Consider the following 22236-nt stretch of genomic DNA (forward strand, 5'->3'; position numbering starts at 1 on the left):
ATTACGAGTACTATGCTTGTATCATGTACGTTTTACAAATGCATAAACATCCGCAGTCTGTTCATAATCAAAAATGAAACTTGTCGTTGTACAAATAACGTGGACGATCTGTAAGTCACGCGGCACACACGAGAAAAAGATGATTGAACGAAAGAACGATATTCCGTCTGGCATGCCAACGAGCTCCATAGTAGTAGCAAAGAGGATAAGCCAGGCGATAGAGGCGCACGCGGTACCGGCGACTGACCGACAGACAGATCATCGTTCAAATCAAATTCAATTATCGGCTTCGGCGGGTACACTGTCAATCGAATAAGAAACTCGATCTTTGTGGCTAATCGATAGGGGTCGCAAAACATCGTGACATTCGTAATATTAAACGATGTCTATAAATAAACGTAGAAGAAAAAAGATAAAGGTTAGACAGGATTCTTACCTTTCCACGTCACGGCGAGGTACACGCGAAATCCGACCACGCCATTCTCTCTCTCGAGCACAGCACCGCACTGCACCATATATATACACAAGAACACACTTCAACACATCTCTACCCCTCCCGGACAGCTTTCCTTCCGAAATCTTTTTTCGCTGCTCCCGTATTCCCCTTGTTACTTGTCTATTTCCCTCACACCATCTTTGTTTCTCTATTTTACCGGTCTCTCGTTGTTTCTCTCGGTTGCCTTTCCTTGTCGAATCCCCTTTCACTGCCTCACTCTACCTTTCTATCTAACCCCTATCTCACCCTCTATCTCTCTCTCTCACCGACCGGCAGGAAACCTCGTCGGCCTCCCTTTTCTCCGGCACCTTTTCTTCTTCTCGTTAAGATGGTGAACCGGTGACCGAGTCGCACGATATCCGCAGCATCGAAAAATCGTGACGTCCACGGCGTTGTTCGTCGACCGATACAAGCGACGAGTAGGACGAGGTTAGGAGGAAGAGGAAGAAGAAAAGGAAGCACCTCCCTGCGACACGCGCGCGCACGAGAGAGAGAGACAATCCAGCATCCAGCTACGCCCGTGACAGCGTCTGGGCAACTACTGAGGACGATCTGCGCGGTTCCGGCACAACCATTCGTTCGAATTTTGACCGACAGCGGCGCCACTACTGGTATTATCCCTTTTCGTTAACGGGTTCACTATGGTGCGCACCACCCTCCACGATTTACCGCTGTCACTCCTCCTGATTATGGATGATTGTTCCCTTCTTTTACGAATGGTCTGTTAATAGTGTATCGTTCATTTTATTTTTTGATCTATGAAATTTAATTTTAATTGATTTGGAAACATATATTTTGGCAACTTGATTGTTCAAAAAATAAAAAATTGGCTAGTTCTAAATCAAAAGATGCGATTCTGTATTAAACGTAGAATACTTAATTAATAAAAATCTCGCTTATTTATATGATGTTAATAAAGAATAGAGGAAGAAGTAGAATTTTATTATATTACTAAGGAAAGATAAAATAACTCTAACTTTTCCATAGAGTTGAAAGAAATCTGTGGAAATGATAAAAAGCAATTTTAATGTCTCCTACTTTTGGTATTACAGTTTCTTGTATTTGAATAATTTCTATGAATAATTCTGTTCGTCTTATGAGCGCTAATATGCCATCTTTTTTACATATGAACAATACGAAGTAATAAAATAAGTTATTAAAAAAATGACACGTTATTAATTCTTCATTTCAATAGTATATCAACAAACTGTCATTTAAAAATGTGCAATGGATTAATACTTAAAAAACAGTATTTTATATCCTGCATAATCTTTACAATTTAACATAGAATAAAGAATATTTCATGAACTTTATCATTAGACCTTTAACATTTCCGCTTGCTCTTCTCAACGAAAATGTCAACGTGTTAATCAACAAGATAAAATTAACAGTGTATTAAACAAGAGTCATAGGTATTAGAAATGATGTAAGAACTTATTCTTATTCTAAGACCTGAAATGACTAAAGAAAGCAGAAAATTTATGGGTAGGTAAAATTTTTTCAATTGAACTGCATAAATTGCGCGGCGGTAAAACCGACAGAATTGTATTTTATCCATTGCGCCATGCCGGTACGTTCGTCGGTATATTCTAAGGTATACGAGACAGAACCTTTTTACGATTTACGAGGGAAAGCCAACATATAAATAGCGAGGAATCGTCGATATTTCGAGGAACGACGCCGTGACTAGAATCGTGAGCCACAAGGAGCTGCTTTTAGTTTTTATTTTATTTCTTTCTTCTAATCTCCAGCATGTAGTTATGAAAAGGTATTTCTTAGTATCTTGAAGTAGATACTTTCATTAATCATGTGTAGCAACGGTTATACCATGCAATTTATTTATATTATTTTGTTATTATTGGTAAGAAGATATTATTTATATGTAAATTAAGCAGATATGTATTGCTTATTCTTCATTGAAGAGAAAAAACTAAATAAAACATATGCAACGTAATCTAATAATTCATATGATAACGTATTGAATTCTCACAATTTGCAGATTTATAATTTTATTATTGAACTTAGAAATAAATATATTACTTTATTATTATTATATAAATATATTACGTTGTTATATCGAAATTTATATTTTTGTGAAAATTATTTCATCCTAATTTGTAATATGACCTCATAACTAATTTAATTATTAAATAATTGTGTCAATTAATTAGATATATGTTGTTACTTACATTATTTATTATGTAAGATAAATCAATGAAGCTTGAAACCATTGGATTTATAGTAACTCAATAAATGCCTTTCTTCGTCGAAATGATTCGTGGTTTTATTACGACGTCAATTTTTTGCTTTTCTTTAATGGCATACATGGTAACACTCTTAGGTGGAAAGTTAATAATGGGGTAATAGACTATTACATCCATATCAACGTGTCGGTTCACGTAAAAATTCTCACATATCAAAATGATTATCGCGAAAACTGTGATCAACAATTGATTGAAATGTTTCTACTTACCGAATTAAGGTAAGAACAAAAATATTTTAAGTCGATTTATATTATTTAGACATTTATTTCTTATTTTATTTTTTATAAATACAAAACGAAAATTTATTCATTTCCCTTCAATAAAATGAGTTTGAAATGCTATATATGTAATATATATGTTAATGCATGTATATGTTATGTGACACAATATTAGAGATTTGACTTAGAATAATTTCTTTTTTATAATATCTGATAATATATGTGTCATCACTTGTTTCTCTTTATCGTTTTTCGTGTATTGCACATAGATTATTTTTCACTCTGATAGAGTTTACAAAGCTACATTTATTTGGATGAAATAAAAGTATCTCTGAAAATAAAATTCAATTTATTGTTATACTTAAACATACATTATCAAGTAAAACATTTTCACGTTAAGTATTTTATTACAAATTTTACAATCACATTTTTTACATCTCAGGTATTACAATTTCATCAAATACAGATACAAAAATAAATCATTTCAACATTTCATAACAGCCTCAAAAATGAAAAAGGATAATTTTTATTTTATTACGGCTGTTAAATCTGGATTATATAATACTATAATCTTAATTTACGTATCACTTCGTATCGATTACATGTAAAAAAGTAGTTAATTTAAAATGCTATTCTTTTGTCAATATAAATAAGAATACATATAAAGGTATTATAAGTACATAACAGAACAGGATATAATCTAGTAAAAATATACAAACAAATAAAAAATATAAAAATAACCAAGATACAAAATATTATATTTCCATGTATATAAATAATCTGAGTTACTTTTTCTGCTATCTTATATTAGATCGTAGTAAGAATTATTTTATAGTTATATCTAACGCTATCCTAACAGCATTAAAATAATATTTCCAAAAAGGTAACGTCAGCAAATAAAAAATAAATATAAATATAAATATAACATTTCAATAATATCTACTTTAATTAGATTAATAACTTTGAAATATTTAAATAGTTAAATATTTAAATATAATTGCTAGATATATTTGTTTTTTTGAAAATATCAGTAGGTTAAACTTACCAAGCGTTTTTATGGGTTTTCACATGATTTTCAAAAGCACCAAATTTGCTATAAACTTTTTGGCACACTTCACAAGTGAATGTTGACGAACGACTACGAGTATAGTGAACCTGGTGCACTGCTTTTAAGTGGTGAAGTAAAGACGACTTGTGTCTGAAAACAAATTTCTATGAATAAATCTAACAAATCCTGAGATTTGAAAGCTCTTATTCGGAAACTTTATACATCTTAGTCTCCCTTTTTTACCTATATTTTCTAAAGCACATGTCGCAATTGAAAGGTTCTTTCATACGGTGGCAATGAATGAAATGCCTATTGAAATGATATTTTCGATTGAAAAGCCTACCACAACTTTCGCAAAGTATTATGTACATACCTGAAAAGAAATTCGATGACAAACACCATACTTTATTGGGGATAAAATAGTACATTTACCTCCATGCGCTGCAGCTTGATGTATTGCCATTGTACGCGCGCTTGCAAACGATAATAAACATGATGAACACTGAAACCTACATGTGTATCTCATAAAATACAAAATTTAAGACAACAACAAAAATTTTAGATGCGTCTTTGCATTGTAAAAATCTCTTTTACAAAACTATCGCTATAGTATGATATATGATATACGACGAGATGTTCTACCAAGTTTGATTAACCTGAATGCTCGTTATTTTTAGAAATACGAAAAAACTTTATTTGCAAAAACTGTGTCATACAGAGGAGACCGTAACATATAATAATTTTCTGTAATATCAGACAGTGATAATTTTGCTCTATAGATTGAAGATTTTCGAAAACTTCCAGATTATCTTTATTTTTTAAAATAATTGTTATATTTCTTTATTACTAATGATATAGCAGATATTCAAACAGTTTTACTGGTTTTATATATATATATATATATAATATATATAATATATATATATATATATATATATACACATTTGTAACATACAATTTGTTGCATTTTATTACACTTATGTTATTAAAAATTTATTAGAAATTCTTTTATTCTTATAGTGTGTATTCCAAGCGCGAGATAAGGAACAAAGAATGATTGTGGTCTTGTGGCATGTACACAATCAATCCGGAATGATAAGTGAACAGACGTAAAAAATATGACGATTGTAATATCGCGTTGATGCAAACGAATTCAAATGTCCGCTCTACTATTAAGAATATAAAAGCATAACATATCATTTAAAAAAATAAAGGCAACCTAGAAATCTTCGAAACTCCTTCATACCATACAGCTTATTCAATGAATGCTTTGAAAATGCAATTTGAAAAAGAATATTTTTTTAATTTTTCACACTTACTGGAAATAACATGAAAAAATTAACTTACTCGTTCTTTTTTGTAATATGTTTATATTCGTTGCTGTCTTGAATTTGTAATGTTTCTTGTTGTTCTTGTGTACATGTAAATTGTTTAGATATTCCTTCTTCAATATCTTTTTGACATGAATAATTAAAAAATTTTATTAACGTTGAGTCAATATCATCAGTAATTTGCAAAGAGCTCTCAATGTCAATAAGCGGTGAGCATGTTCTACTGCTGTCCTCACTTAAAACATTATCAGTTACGTATGTACTATTTGAGGTATATAAATCTGTATTGTTCAAATTAGCTTGTGAATCATCATTAAAAATTTCTGTTGATAGTCTGTCTTTTGTATAAGTATTAATTTCACTAGTTGTAATCAAATTTGGAGCATAATCCTCATGGCAAGAATAATCACAGCATGAACATTTTGATTTTCTATCACTGAAGAGATCTTCGATCCAATAATCTGGAGACATTACAGGTTTTCTTATTGAAATATCTATTTCATCTTGTTCATTGTCTGTTAAGGACCAATCTGCCATTGTCTCATATGTATCTATTTCATTATAATTCATATCAAGTTCTTTTACCTGATAATCACTATGTTTTTGCATTTTATTACACTTATGTTATTAAAAATTTATTAGAAATTCTTTTATTCTTATAGTGTGTATTCCAAGCGCGAGATAAGGAACAAAGAATGATTGTGGTCTTGTGGCATGTACACAATCAATCCGGAATGATAAGTGAACAGACGTAAAAAATATGACGATTGTAATATCGCGTTGATGCAAACGAATTCAAATGTCCGCTCTACTATTAAGAATATAAAAGCATAACATATCATTTAAAAAAATAAAGGCAACCTAGAAATCTTCGAAACTCCTTCATACCATACAGCTTATTCAATGAATGCTTTGAAAATGCAATTTGAAAAAGAATATTTTTTTAATTTTTCACACTTACTGGAAATAACATGAAAAAATTAACTTACTCGTTCTTTTTTGTAATATGTTTATATTCGTTGCTGTCTTGAATTTGTAATGTTTCTTGTTGTTCTTGTGTACATGTAAATTGTTTAGATATTCCTTCTTCAATATCTTTTTGACATGAATAATTAAAAAATTTTATTAACGTTGAGTCAATATCATCAGTAATTTGCAAAGAGCTCTCAATGTCAATAAGCGGTGAGCATGTTCTACTGCTGTCCTCACTTAAAACATTATCAGTTACGTATGTACTATTTGAGGTATATAAATCTGTATTGTTCAAATTAGCTTGTGAATCATCATTAAAAATTTCTGTTGATAGTCTGTCTTTTGTATAAGTATTAATTTCACTAGTTGTAATCAAATTTGGAGCATAATCCTCATGGCAAGAATAATCACAGCATGAACATTTTGATTTTCTATCACTGAAGAGATCTTCGATCCAATAATCTGGAGACATTACAGGTTTTCTTATTGAAATATCTATTTCATCTTGTTCATTGTCTGTTAAGGACCAATCTGCCATTGTCTCATATGTATCTATTTCATTATAATTCATATCAAGTTCTTTTACCTGATAATCACTATGTTTTGAACTAAAAGAATTATATGCATCATCAGAATTCTCTGTATACCCTATAAAACAATCTAACTTATTGCTGTCATAAGATTCGTAATAAAATGTATTAAATATTTCATTGCTTGAGAAATCAATTGAATCTTGAAAATTATCTGATTCAATTTCTTCCAAAGATGAAGGGGCCTGACCTTTGGAGGTACAATCTGTTAATACATTCTCAGACATTGAAGATACAAGTCTTTCTTGTTCACTTTTAAGAATAGATATTCCTTGTCTTTTATCCTGCTTATTAGCGTAATGCTTCAACTTATTTTTTTGTGCAGAACTGTCTATCTCTGTTGACATACAAACGTTTTTATCCAATATTTCCTTCTCCTTGTCAACAAAGGAGCAAATGTTCCAGGCGTTCACATAGCTAAACTTTTGTTTTCTTCTCCTTGATACTTTTTTATATTTAGCTTCTTTAACAAATGTATTTTCAGACTGAATATGCTTTGATGCTGCATCAGGAACAAGTAAAACTTGTTGCTCTGTTTTTGCTATATCTTCAAAGAAGCAATTTGGTTTTGTTCCATCTACTTCAGATATTCTATGTGATCTTGAACTACTCTTTAAAATATTAGGAACTGTGCGATGTGTCTTATTCAATATTAATATGTCTTGTTTCGTACTAGTATTATGTGATATTTTATTATGTAATATGTTATCAGATTCAAAATTATTTAATTCCTCAAAATGATCTTTTTCTTCATTCGTATTAATTTCTTTAGAAGGTTCATTATCCTGCATTATATCAAATAAAACTGTGTTTTGGTACATATTTTCTGAACTTTCACTATGCATGTTCCAAATGGTATTATAGTCAAATGTGATAAAATTACTTAGGTCTTCGTACATTCTTAATAATATTGTTTAGATATTCCAACGAATCTTTTCATCTCTTTCATTTACATATTATGACTATATTGTACTATTCATTATAGCTAAAAAATGTAATAAAAAGTAACAATTAAAAAGATATACCAGAAATACTATAACAAAATAGTTTTTATGTTTTGTAATAGAAAATAAATACCAAAAAAAGATATAAATTCATTACGTTTTTTAAAATAAGCATTATAGAAAAGGAACAAATTATAAGATAAAATTATTTTTTAATTAAATAAGTAAGAAAGCATAAAAAGATAATTGTAATATTAAAACGATGGCAAATATTTCTGTCAGAGGATAAATACTTGCTTTTTGTTTTAATAATCCGAATATCATAAAAAACTTACCTAGCTTTTCTGACCATAGTTCAAACGATGTTTAACACTGTAATCACAAATACAAACACCATCACCTTTCCAACACTTATATACCGATTATTACGACAAAAAATATATATGTAACTAATGTGACAGATATGAAACGTTTCAAACCGTACCGTTTGGCGACAGAAACTAAACTACGCTCCATGAAATCCTATAAAGAAACTTTAGTTGTGCTTAGATAAGAAGAACGAAACCTGAGAAGTCCTTGAACGATAGAATGTAAACATCCCTAAGAAATTAAAACTTAAAACTTCCGAGGATTAGAAATATGTACGTGTGGTTAGTATTTTTTTCAGTAAGCTTCCATTAATTTGAAGTCTTCGTATCTTTTGATTTATTATTTTTTTTATATCTTTGATATAGATTTATCGAAATTCATCAAGAAATTAAAAATACAAAGGCTTCGAAATTCGAAACAACAATGATCATGAAATGAAGTGCAGATTGTATCGACAATGGCACACACCATACGTTCTTGTAAGTTAAATTAAATATATATATTATTTAAAAGAGAAATTTGGATAGTGTAGAATTATGTTGCTTTGTTGAGAATCTTCTTCAAATCTTCAAAATGCAAACAAGGTTAAATTTGCAATTTTTCGTTTGGAGGTAGATTGTGTGTTATATTCTACAATATTATAATATTTTAAAAAAGTGTAATGTGATAAAGGTGTAGAAAAATGGTAGAAATTATAATTTTTAAGTTGATAATGTGATAATAAAATATTTTATTGTGACAATAAGATTATTTATAATAATAAAATTTCAAAAGTAACTAAAGATGAGTTGTGTGTGATAAAATATGTGTGATATTGAAATAAATAAAATATTTCATGCTTAGTAATAGTATTCAAACAGTAGATCAGCTTCTGTGAATACCTAATATAAATAGGGTTACCAATCGTTACTATCAGCAACATCGTCATATTTGTCATTACTTTCATGCCTTAATACAGAAAATAAGACATCCCTGACTTTTGGCTTGGGATCTTTGGTAATTTTCGTTGGTACAGCTTCTGCCTGTCCTAACATCCATTCCAGTTCTATAATAACACATATAATAAGTTTATATGAATACCAATAGAATTGTGACAAATTACCAGAATAGATTTTTCATTAAATTTTCAATTATATATACCTGCTTCAGTTAATTTCATGCCTCTTAATTCTATTGGGCCAATAATTTGTTTTATCATATTTCCATTGTGGTAGATAAAAATTGTAGGAAGATTGCTATCAGGCCAGTTGGGAATGCAAGTAGTAGAAATACTTTTCAAAAATTTTGTTGCAGGAAATTTTTTTGCTAAGTTAGTTAAATACTGATTTATTAATGAGCAGAGGGGAATGCTAGAACAAAAGTTGTAAAGAGATAAGATTCTCTTAATATCTCTATTAAAAATTTTGATATGTAATATCTAAGAATAGAGGTGTATTATATATACCCAGCTTTATATAAATGAAGTATAACCCAAACATCATCTCCTGCTTTATTTATTTCTTGAACATAATCTTTTGCTGATATTTCATTAACTTCACCATATTTAGATTTGCTAGCTAACTCTTTCATTTCTGCTATTCTCTTTCTTCGATATTCCAATAGAACTTTTTCATCTTCTTCGTCCTCTAGTTCATCCAATTCATCTAGCGTCTTATTTTCTAAATCATTGGCAGCTATAAGAAATAAGAAATATCTAGATTAATAATTTTTGTTTGGAATTGTATCAACATGAGACAAATAAAATAAACATTCAATTACCACGCCCAGTTTTCTCATTTATAGTATTTTCCACAATGTCAACGATTTGATCTTCCGTAACTTCTTTCTCTTTCTCTGGTATAATTCCTTTTCTTCTGAGAATGTCATTCCACTCTGTATCTTCATTTGGATCTTGCTGTGTTAATAAATTTAGGTTAACTAGTTTATATATTAAGAACTAACTTGAAAAATAATATGAAAATCTTTTATATTTTATCTTATGCTTTATTGCATTTCGACCATTACAAGTCTATTTAATTATTTATTTCAATTTTTGTTCTGCAATATATGGCATCCCTTATTAGGAACCAGAAATGTTCAAAATGACATAACCTCTATTTAAAAAAGTTTTTCTGTGCTTACCATGATGTAAGATTCTTTTTAAGATATTATTTCGTGTGCAAAAGAATTAATTTGCGTTATGCAAATTGTTAGGTTGATAGTGTTAATATCGTTAAGTGATGGATTTCGCTTCTAATGTTAGAATACTTGTGATTAACAGCTGATCACGTTTCGCTACAATGAGATACGCTACGCAACTGTACTCTTGTTCTTGACTTACGTGCATTTATGGTATCATCAATGACGCATTCACATTCGAATCTCATTCTATTTAAAAACCATACAATTAGTCAGTGGCGCTCCTGTGGCATGTTAAAGTTCCAAAACATATTTTAAATTTAATGTAACTCAATTTATTAATTTCATTTATCAAAATTTCAGTTTTTTATTAGCGCAATCCATAAATTAATTTTTAGACAAATCTAAAAACCTATATATTTTATTCTGCTATGAATGAAATACAATAATGTAAAATAGTGAAATAATAGGGAAAGAAAATTAAGAAAATTACAATAGTAAAAAATGTATACACCTATGTCTTTAATAATAAATAGCAAATGGTGGTATACTCGATATATCATTTTAATGCAATTAACACTTATATGGAATACAATACTTATTACGTATTTACGCCTATATTCGATGACTGTACATTCAGTCGACTGTAATCAGAGAAACCGGTTGATCGTGCAGCTGTGCTGGTCCACGGCCATGTTTTGTGTCCCGCACCAAATACCTAAAACCAGTTTGGGACATCACCTCGATAATATTTATAGGCATATGGAATAATAATTTCTGTAACGGTACAACGTTAGCATCAAGCTGTACGCTTACGCTTAGGTTTATGCAGATTAGATCATTTCTCGTTTACATCTTTTTCCTTTTCCTCCCCTTTTTTATATTATTTGTTCACGTTTTTTTACACCAAAATTTCGAGGAGTTACTAACAAAACCAGTCTCATTTAAATTTCAAATGAACGAAAACGAAGAACAGGCAATCTCGCGTAAACATATCATCTTGATTGCTTTTTGTTTTGTTTCAAGGAGAGGTATATAATAAGTTGCGTAAGGTTTACAATCAATAAAATTTGCATATAATATTCTGATTAAACGAGCGCGCGCGCTGTTTGCGAATTCTCGACTTCATCGAGCCTCTGTTTAATATTCAAAGTCGCGTCGAATTTCACGAGCATGGGGAAGAAAAAGAGAAAAAGGAAGAAAGTTGCAATCTTGCTTGCCACCGGAGTAAGAACGCGGATTAATTTTCCTTTGAGTATATATATATACGCGCGGTGTATAAAGCTTAACGCATATGTAACACCGCGAAACGTTCAATCCGTTTTCACGGTGCTTTCACGTCGCGTGCATACCTTTGTATGGAACGGCCTTTGTTGTTGGATCGCATAAAAGAAATACGTTTCCTCAACGGTGGCGAGTAAATTACAGAAAATATATATTTGTATGTATACCCACGATTACTGATGGTTGAAAGAGAACACGTGTTTCTTTATCTTGTTATAATAACAGCATAAAAAAAATTAGTAAATTGAGTGGGCAAATTCCATTTATAATTCGAGCGATTGAGATCATTTTAATTAAAAATATTTTCTGATCGAAAGCGCTAAGTCGTGTAACGATCTTGATATATAGATGACTATCTTGTGATTGAAAATATGTCAATTTATCTTTTAACTTATCTATTTTAAAATTTGTTAGGTATATATTTCTAAGAAATTATCTTATCAAATTATAATCTTTTTTTTACAATCTTTTAGGTATATTATACCGAATGACTAAATTTAGTACTCTTTTAAATTATAATTAAATTTAGTATTCTTTTAATTAAATTTAAATATAAATTTCATCAGCTAGCTATTCTTAGAACGATACAAAAAATTCTCCTCCAATTGAGATTCGAATTTCATATTTTTATACGAGATGAAAGGATTTGAAGACGAGCTGAAATATTCATGCAAAAATTAAATTCTTCGAAAGATGTATCTAGGAAATTGACACAATGAGAACAAAAGCGGGGAAATACTGACCAAAGCTTCCCTTGCGTGAATGTATATTGCACGCACCGTCTGTCGTTATTGTTTTCCATTGTTATGCTCTTTTTTTTCGAAAGCATTGTTTGGCAAAGCACTCGTGTTTCCGGTTGCGTGCTAGATTAGAACTTAACCCTGTATTTAGGCGTGTGCGGCTCGATTCAATGGAATGTCATTCATTCGCGCTTATGTATCACGTTGGAGCTAGAGCAGATTGTCACAAATAAAATATCAACAACGATGTGATTTAATGGGATGCGACTATCATTTCATCGGTATTTCCATATTTCCACTATTTAAACACAAAAATGTCAGTCATGTGATTTCTAATATTTATTAATCGTTCCGATTCTAAACATTTCTTACGTTTTCACAATGAAGTTTTTTGAAACAAAAACTTTCGTTTCGAAAAGAGGAAAGTTACAAATATTTTTCTTTTCTCTTCCATTTTTCATCGATATAAGAAATAATTTTCGTGTTGTCAATATGGTCATAAATCATTATGTCAGTCTTCATCATTATAAATCAGTCTGTAGTGATAATATTTTATTCATTTTTTATCAATTTCTTATTTATAACGGTTTTCCCCAAAATAATTCGTAACCTTTTATCTGTATTCGTCCATTAAAATTGGTTCTATTGTTGTATTATTCACTTTTCGAACATCGTACTGGTAAATACGTAAATGCAATGCATCCATTGTCTGATCATGGGTCATCCGTCCATGTACCACAATCTCGTGGTCAACTCCTTCGTTATGTCGATACCTTTTTTGTGGTTAGGTATTGATGCTCCCCAGACCTTCTTTCCTTGAATCACGAAGCGAAGATCGAGCTTGCCAATTCTCGAGGCGTGTTGAAAATGCCAATTGCTCGCTACAAGTTAAATTCATGAGCACACGTAATGAGCAGCTTATACTTTCGTTGGCATTTGGCATTAGGAATATCTATGTGTAACATGAAATTATATTTCTCTTATCATCATACTATTTATATATAAGAACGCCAAGGGGATTATTACCATATGTGAAAACCTTGAAAGCAAGTGGAAGGAAAATTTTAAAACGGTTAACGCAACTGCGATTCGTGATACGAATAAAATACAAGATCACAGTCGGGTTCTGACGCAAACAAGAAATTTAATGACAGTTCAATTAGCTAAGAACAGATCACTGATCTAATTTGCATATCTAATGCAATGTATCAGAAATCGTAACTAATTATGTAGATTCGTTCCTTTCATCAATTCACGCCACTGTACAATGTAAATTTTCATCAGCCGTTATGAACGTGATTTGGCTTGTAACAAATACACACGAAACTTACTTCTCGGGGACGTTTAACGATAACAGCTGATATATTTACAGCCTCCTGGTTAGGTTCGTTCGAACACGGGTAGTAAGCGCGAAATGTGAACGCACGTAGAACGATAGCATGAGCGCAGGATGTGCTTGTATTTACAAATCACGGTGTGCGGCACGCACGCACTGCCGTTCGTAAACTCGCGTATCCTGGATCGTTGGTCTTTTTGCAATTTGTTTAATGATCCTCGCATAACTCTGGCAGAAAACGACCGCTAACGAATGCAAAATTTCCTCACTATTAGGAGAGAAAAATTATTCGTATCCTTGGAAGACGTGGCAACTAACATTTTCGTAGTTTCTCACTATCTAATGCTATTCTTTATGCAAGTCGGTAATTGTTAAATTGTTATATTTAGCGCTCTGCGCTGGACATATTGGTAGACATACTGTTACAGTTATGAGAATTGTCTGAAAGTATGCGTAAAATTTAAGTATGTACGGAGGTAGCTAGAATTCGATGATGTAAATTGACTGGAAAGATTGCAAGTAAAATTTTGTGTTAACTTAACGCTAATTTTTGCTATCAATTTGTAATTACTCAAGTTCACGATATCTTCATTAAAAGTACGAACATTCAAAACCGTAAAAGAAGATTAAATTTTGAATTCATACAACATCCAGTCAAATATTTCATCAATGCAGAAAACTAATGTGGAAATCCAAAATCTTACTATAGTATCGAAGGCGCGTGTACCTAAGCGTTTCCTTGTTTGCTCGTCCGGCCAAGAGAATTTGCATAATCACGCGTATAGCACCACAATGCTGCGGAAGGGAAAGGGAGACATGCAATGACCTTGTGGAGGCTTATGTGTGCGATAGGATCCTCAGTAGAGGCGTTAAACGAAGGTAACGATAGGGAATTGGAAAACGAACGTCTGATAAAATGTTATTCGCTTGTACATACATATGTACGTTCATTTTACCTAGAATGTGACCCACCGGAAATTTGCAGTTAGTTGCATTCCTTGCAGGGTCGACTAACCTAGGGATAACTCTATTCGTTCGTTAGATCGTTAATTGCTCCCCTTTCCAAATGAAAATGTAATTTTCACTCTGCCGCCGATTGGCTTCGATTCGAAGACTAATTGGATTTTAATTATGAATGTTTTAGTCGATGTAGGAGGGCGATTAAGATAAATGTGATATTAACGATTTGTCTATTCTTATTAGATCGAAAGATTATTAGATATTTATTTGAGTATTTTCCATTTTTTTCTGTGATTTTCCAATCATAGATTTTTGATGTCACGCGAACGTTTACACATATTACATTTTTCATTACGGGGGAAGAATAGGATTAACAAATTTACGAAGTTTGTAATTATATCTCGTGTTCTCTGATGTCAGAGGAACTGACTTTTATTTTTTGGAACAAAAATATAACTTGATTGAAAGGCGGACAGGAATTTAATTATAGAATCCAGTTTTCCCCCCTGTTTGGAAAGCAGCACGTCAAAGTAGAACATCTGTATCTGGTTGAATAACACCTTGTCAATCAGATGATAAAATGTTACAATGTAAAAATTAAATTCTAAAATCTGACAAAAAGGCCAGTTCTAAAAATCTTCTGTTTCCTCAACTGCGTGTAGAGCGTCATCATAATTATAGTACCACTCGTATTTGTACAAACAATACCTCACCTGCATTATGAAAGCTCGGTAAGAATTCCTTAGTACAGATACGATTTCTTATAGGTTCTTTGCTATATGACTCATTCTTGGGAAATGAATGATGTTTTTATTGTATCATTGATTGCAATTATTCGTATCTTAGATCTAAATTATTCAAGTCAAGCAAGACTGCGATACGATTCTTTATTAGAACAATGAACTATTTGTATTATATCACTGGTTGCAATCGCACGTATCTTACGTTTGAATTCATCCAACGTTCATCGACTTCTGAATTGCAAAAATACCAAATTTAAGTTGAATCATTATATATATATATACGAGTTTCTCAAAATCCAAATTAATTAATTCCACCTTCTAATTTGATCCCCCAAATACATGATTAACGATCGATTTTCAAAAAACCGGTTACTCCTGCGACTTTATTTGTTATAAAGAGATGATATAAACAATAGCAAGTTCTAAAATAAATTTAACGAACAATATTTCTACATTTATAAGTCGTAACATATGAAATTTCCGATTTTTAACGATCCTATACTTCATCGAGATCTAAAAAAAAAGAATAAATGTTTCGTGCGTAAAATTAAAAAAATTAAATTAAAAAAATTAAATCAATTTAAAAATAGCATTATAACGTATAAAGTGATCTACAAAAATAAAGATATGTACACTGAAGAAAATAAATGGTTTAGAAAATTGAAACTCACACGTAATATATCCATAAAAGATTTCTTTAAATATTCGAATGTTTTTACGGGCCACTATACAAAACGCTAAGAATCCTTGAACAATTCTACCGAACGAATTTCCATTTTTTTGATGTTTGAATGCAAAATAGTCGCACGGTTTGTTATCAGTATGTTTCGAGTACGGCACAACGCGTTTTGCCACACGATAACAGGCGCGCGTATACCTGAGCGCCGCGAACAGCCAATGAAAGAGTTGGTTCAGCGTCGACCATCTTGCGCGGCTCTGCTTTCGAGTTCGGAGTCGCGTGGCGGCGACGTTCGGCTTGCAGTGTACGCCGACTGCCGAGCCGTGACTGACTCTGTGCCTCGTGGCCCTCGTGACTTTCCATTGTGACCGCAGGTCCGTGTCTTTTCTCTTATCGCTGAAAAATTAACGCGACCATTCCACGGGGACCAACCAGTCGATCGTTTTTTATGTGACTCGACTTTGCGACTGTCAACAGTCGATCGTCAATTCCGTAACAACGCGTGTGTTTACCTTCTGCTTCTCTTCGTCCCTTTTTTTTCAAGAACAGACCGCGTGACTGTCATTCGTTGTCGGATGACAAGACGAACGTGTTTTTTTTACATACACACGACTTCCTTATTAGAAGAATTTAGCTGAACCGTCTTTTTCAAGGCTGAGTTTACTAAATTGTGGATAATAGTCGTGTGTCGCGTGTTAATATCTAATTCGCGTTGTGATTGTATACAGACTACGTTTGACGTTAATAAACACTGAGGTGTGTGTTGGAAGAGGAGATTTGAAAGAATTTTGCTGGATTCAAGCTGCATTGTGTGTAAAGGTATTTTGTATTGTCTAATTTGATTCATTTTAGATAATTGATATAGATAGACCATATATTAATTAATTAATTAATTACACATTACTAAAACTGTCTTTTTACTTACTTGTAGCAGTAAGTATGTATTTTTGCAGCATATTAAACATTTCGAAGGTGTCATCTATTACGATATTAAACTTTTGATTGTTTACGAAGTTTTATAGATTTCTCGTGTATTTTTAGGAGATATCTTCGAATTATACAAATTGCCCCATCTCCAACTATCTTAGTGACATTAAAATCAATCAACCAGATTGAGCTAGCTTCTTTTTTATGTCATTCCTACGTATAGTTTATGAAACCTTTTATGATTAAAATATTCTATACATTTTCATGTGACGTATATAATAAAATAAATTAACACGTAGAATATGTAATCTAAAACATGTAAAAATATTAAAATTTCAAATCAGTGGACAATAATAATGATATTACATATTATGCAAATTTATTTCATCAAAATGAGGAAAAATGATAATCAACACCTTAATTTTTTTTTAAATAATACGACGTTTCGAATAATGATATATTTCATATAATATATCATATAATATACGATAGAATATTAAATCACCGTATAACCTGTTAAAAAGTTCCACAAGAACTTATCATCAAATTACGTACAATTTCTTGTCATTGATTGAGATCTGAATAACATTCGAGGGATTACATCACAAACAGTTTGTAAATTGCGCGAGTATTCCTCGTTGACAAACGGCCTTCGTTACGGTACGTGGCACTGACATCTTTGCAGTAAAGAAAGCGTGTCGTACAAGCGACGCGTAATTGCGTCTAGTATTTGGTGCAGCGGGACGATCTTATTCGATTTAACCTTGCACTTTCGCCAAGGTACCTTCGTGTCGTTCGTTTATTGCGCCTCTTGTTCAGCGGCAATTGACATCTCACTTTTTACGACTTTCGAAGTGATAGTAGTCTTGACATTACGCTATCAGCATCATTTGTTTGTCGGATAGGTCACTGAACCTTGCAGCACTACATCTAGTACTATCAACTTTTTTATTCGCTTTGCTTTTGCTGTTATGTAAAAATTAGCCGTTGATTTATGGATAAGATGATTATTATTTGATATTGATCGTTTTCATTGATTACGAAAGATTGTGAGAAAAGACGCTATAAAGGAGATTTGAAGAAACTTGGGTAAAATTAAACTTTAATACGCGCACACACAGTCCCCTCTTTTTTGAAACAATGGACAACATATTGTAATTGTATTGGAAGCAACAAGATGATAGTGTATACTATAATATATATACATTCAGATTTGTAAAAGAAAGGAAATACGTAATTCAGTAGAATTATATTTTTAATAGGATTATATATTTCAATAAATCTTTTAGTTTTAATAAATGGCAGGAAAAATTATACAAGCGATAGCTTCTGTGAAAGTTATTTCGAAAGAGTTAAGAGAAGAATCTGTAAAATCTGCTTTCAAACATTAAAACGTGTTATCATTAAGGCTTGAAAATTTATGATAAAATCATTTAATTGATCACGAATTTTATAAGTATCGTCTTCTGTTATATACGTATTGTTTATTATTTAATCTTTTGAGAATAGTTGTATGTAATTATGCCATATGACTGTTTCATCGTTCTAGATTGAGATATCGTAAATTTACAGCTGAATTATTCCACAGTATGTACATATCATTTTGTCGATTCATGTGTCGATACACGCGCGTGCAATTAATCTTTGATGAAGTTAGTCAAATACAAATACATACTGGTAACGAATTTATATATCTAGTGAAGAGAATACCATTGGTCCACGCGCTGCAATTAACAGGCTGATTAACTTCGTTTGTCATTGTTCAATTTGTTCATTACCCGCATACAGTCTTTATCGATTCAATGACAATTCGATGTTCGAGCGCCCTTCTAGAGAATAATTATTAAATTACTGTTGAGCAATGTATGGAAAGCTTTGTATTTGTTAGAAACTCAACCCCAACTTCATTTTTTCTTTGGAATTCTATTGATACGATAATAAGGAATCAACTTAATACAACATAAATAATGTTAAACCTAATGTAAATAGTAATGAAATAATCCCAAGTATATTTGCAAATTTTTTTTATCGTAAACAAAGAACGTGGAAGTAAATTTATTTAAGATATTGTATCTCGAACGTATGATTAAGCCACGCTTAATAAATACTCGTGTCAATTATGCGAAGTAGAAGGAGAATGCTTCCGAAAAAGAAGGAGATTAACGTTAATCATCTCTTTGGGCGCGAGTGTTTTTCAATTTTTCCACTCCATTGTTAAACGACGAATTTCGTCAGCTACGAGATCCGAAAGACCCACACGTTATTGTCTCTTTGCGAGAACAATGAACCATTTGCCATGTTCGACACTGCATTTTTTCTGTTGCACGTGCATACAAAACGCGAAAGGGAAAAACGTCCTCTATCTGCATACGATGCATCTGTTTATACATTCCCTGATGCACACGTTTATATGTGTATGAATCATATCGATAATAATGCAGGTAACTTATCTTAAAGCAAACGAAAATCGGCAATATGCAAACTTTTAAATTACAAAAAGTGTAGTTCAAGCGAGATTTTTCTATCAACGTTAAATAATATTTATTAGGTACAAAGGAATAGAAATTCGAAAGGAAGTACGTATTCGAAATTCTCGGTACTTATAGAGCGCACTCTTGAAAGAAATAAAAACGATATTTCTCTGAGATACAGATTTGCAGCCGTTTAACATATGAAGAAAGTTTTCCAATTTATGAAACGGAAATTAATCGAAATATTGTTTGTTTAATACGAAGTGATAAAATACATCGTGGGAAAAATTTCGGCGAAAAATATATTTCAATATTTGCGCTCGTTTCAAACTTTACACTCGTATTTCATGTATCCACTCATTCTTTATCTGTTAGTAAAAAGTCGAATATGATCCGAAATCAAGATTAAACTTTGAAATTTCCGACAAGAAATGCTTTCAATACATTAATATAATGATATAAATACTTCGATATAAAAATTCTCGGTTTTATATACTATAGAAAATAAAATAATTTCTTTAATCGTTATTCTATCTCAATATTCGATAAAACAATCAGAGATTACAAGAACACAGTAAGTTGCATTCTTCATTTTTTATAGCGATGCAGTTTTAAACTTCAGTACGTCACTTGGATTTTTATTTGGTTTTAGGACTACAATTAAAATTAGGAAAATTACAAGTAGCATTAATACAGAAATGATTAATATTAACGAACGTAGTTTCAAAAAGTGATAGATAATACACAATATTCATTAAAAAAATACGATAAAATTGACACTTTTCAAAGTTACATATATCAACGTTACATATATGCAACGTTACTTATGAAACGTTCCATGATATAACACAATAAATTGATCTGTCCTGTTGAATGCTCCTTAAGATACAAGACACGAAAAAACTTTCTCAACGCCCTATACCTTTAACCTATTTACAGCCATCATTTTTCATCGCAGTTCTTTTTCGTCCTCTTCGTCCTCCCACGTAGCAGTTCGGAATATTCCGTTGCTTCATTCCGTGTTGTTTCTCTCGAAATTTGTCCGTGATGTATTAATCATTTTAATACTCGTTTCTCGCGTATCATTTTCACCACCATTACCCTTTATTTGCTCCTTGCTCTGGTTTCAATTTCGACGCTGCGACGACCATGTTTTCTCGTTTAGCTACCAACAGTCCTAGCTTCTTCCTTTTATTCACGATGTTCACGTTTTTTTTCCTTTTGCGTGACCCTCGTGCAAACTCTACTATCAATATTTATGCGCCCTCCGCATTGTTGCCCTTTTAATAACAGCGACTATAGTTTTGTCTTGCTCATTACCTCGTCGCATTTTTTCTTATTAGTCTGTCTCTGACCTCTGCCTCCTCTTTATCTTCGCCGTTTTGACTGTACAACCTTTGTTCGCTATTTTCACGACTTTGCTTCTTGCCCTTTTGCTCTGTACCCACGCGACCCATATTTTACATCGTGCTCATTTTTTTTGGCAACCCCCAATTTGTATGCCGTGGTCGTTCTCTATATTTACGACTATATCGCGGGAGTTGGTGGCAAAATTAACATTTGCGTTTTACAAGACCGAAGTTATGACTCAGTATCAATAAATTATTTTGCGTTATAGTAATAATAAATGAACTTCTAGTAGTAAAAATAGTAAACGTTACAATCGGCTGATTATCCTATTTCATGTAAAATTGTACAATAATAAAAAGGTCTATAACCTGCAGTTTATAATCTCTTAATTTACTAATTTACTAAACTTGTTATTGCGCAAGAGGGTCTGGTATAATAAGGTTACAGTTTTCTGTAATCTGCTTGGGACATATTAATTGGCAGATTTTTTATCGAATTCATCGTTTGTTATTTAATTGCTCATTTTAATACTAAGTTTATACCTCACGATATAAAAATGGAAATAATACTTCAACTTCCGTTCAAATCAATTATAAATGAACCGAAGTAGTAAACGTACGTTACGTTTCTCCAAGTGTATGAATAACTTAAATGTTGGTTATTTCTCCTTATTAGAGATAGAGCGTACATTTTATTGCGGACATTCCTTCTTGACTAGCGTTTGATTATTAAATAGCATGGCGAACAGCTGGTTTGCAATTTCCTTGAGAACGTTTTGATTCAGATTACGATAAGTTTGTATTCTCTTCTGGAAGAAGTTGAATACTCTGTGTGATAGCACGCGTACTAAGATGTAGATTAAACGACTTGTACGTATAATTCCTTTCTTTGTAGGTCTACCAGAGTATATGTATTAATCGCAGGTATATGTATGTTATCGTGATTATCTTAAATTCAATATTATGTGAGTATTTCAATATCGTAGGTTATTTTGATTTAAAATTGTATTTCTCATTTATTTCAAGTTGGATCATGGGTAAAATGACCATTGGTGTACCAATACAGACGCGCAATCAAATTATTGCAACATTGGCGCCGTGAAATGTGAAAAAGATTACGTGGCTTGTTGGAAGTTTGCACATGGTTAGAAATAGTCATACTTAAATGCTTTGAACGCAGATTTATTTCTGCACTTTTGCATACGGTATAATTATCGCGAGATTTATCTTCCATAAAAAATCTAGTATAGCTGGTATTATAAACCTCCAGTCTGCCAAACCTGTTCTTTTATCCATTATTATTATTGATCTTCTCAATAACGAAGATATTAATCCCTGTCAAGTATCCATTGATAACGAATACGCTCTTTGTAGGTCGAATTTCTTATCATTGACCC

The 22236-nt window shown here is 31.8% G+C and overlaps 3 protein-coding genes across 19 annotated transcripts in view; 1 reads left to right on the forward strand and 2 right to left on the reverse strand.

Moving 5' to 3' along the window:
• The window catches only part of LOC100744212 (two pore potassium channel protein sup-9), a 160846-nt gene extending 159796 nt beyond the window's left edge, over positions 1 to 1050 (reverse strand). The window contains exon 1 of the mRNA XM_012387418.3: positions 437 to 1050. The gene's annotated coding sequence lies outside the window, so the exon portion shown is untranslated. The remainder of the gene's footprint in view (positions 1 to 436) is intronic.
• Positions 1051 to 3182: 2132 nt separating this feature from the next.
• On the reverse strand, positions 3183 to 10622 carry LOC100744545 (viral IAP-associated factor homolog). 15 transcript variants are annotated; one of them, XR_004461975.1, is made up of 8 exons: positions 9114 to 9216; positions 8199 to 8235; positions 6930 to 7904; positions 5374 to 5956; positions 4459 to 4535; positions 4270 to 4399; positions 4024 to 4190; positions 3183 to 3309 (listed from the first exon to the last, which is right to left on the reverse strand). XR_004461975.1 is itself a non-coding variant. In XM_024368633.2 (8 exons), coding segments are annotated over exons 3-8 (1833 nt in total). In that variant the 5' UTR covers positions 7819 to 7904; positions 8199 to 8235; positions 9114 to 9216; the 3' UTR covers positions 3183 to 3308. The 15 variants fall into 15 exon arrangements, 10 of the variants coding, with proteins under 10 accessions (XP_024224401.1, XP_012242818.1, XP_033177468.1 ...); XM_024368633.2 differs by having other exon boundaries at positions 4024 to 4176; XR_004461976.1 differs by lacking the exon at positions 4270 to 4399 and having other exon boundaries at positions 4024 to 4176.
• LOC100744780 overlaps positions 8625 to 22236 on the forward strand; it is a 132604-nt gene continuing 118992 nt past the window's right edge. For 2 of the 3 annotated variants that reach the window (XM_003490717.4, XM_033321576.1), the window contains exon 1: positions 16374 to 16911. The gene's annotated coding sequence lies outside the window, so the exon portion shown is untranslated. Of the gene's footprint in view, positions 8712 to 16373; positions 16912 to 22236 lie in introns of those variants that run through there. The other variant, XM_024368629.2, reaches the window with a different exon arrangement.

The sequence above is a fragment of the Bombus impatiens genome, unplaced genomic scaffold (assembly GCF_000188095.3).
Source record: "Bombus impatiens unplaced genomic scaffold, BIMP_2.2 scf_0466, whole genome shotgun sequence".
NCBI lineage: Eukaryota > Metazoa > Arthropoda > Insecta > Hymenoptera > Apidae > Bombus > Bombus impatiens.

Coding starts and splice junctions, on each gene's coding strand:
- LOC100744545 (XM_012387395.3), bottom strand. CDS start 7,818: ATGTACGAAGACCTAAGTAATTTTATCACATTTGACTATAATACCATT. Junction 5,957..6,929: donor TAATTCTTTTAGTTCAAAAC/ATAGTGATTATC, acceptor AAATGCAAAAAC/ATAGTGATTATCAGGTAAAA. Junction 4,400..4,458: donor TCAAGCTGCAGCGCATGGAG/GTAAATGTACTA, acceptor ATTTCTTTTCAG/GTATGTACATAATACTTTGC.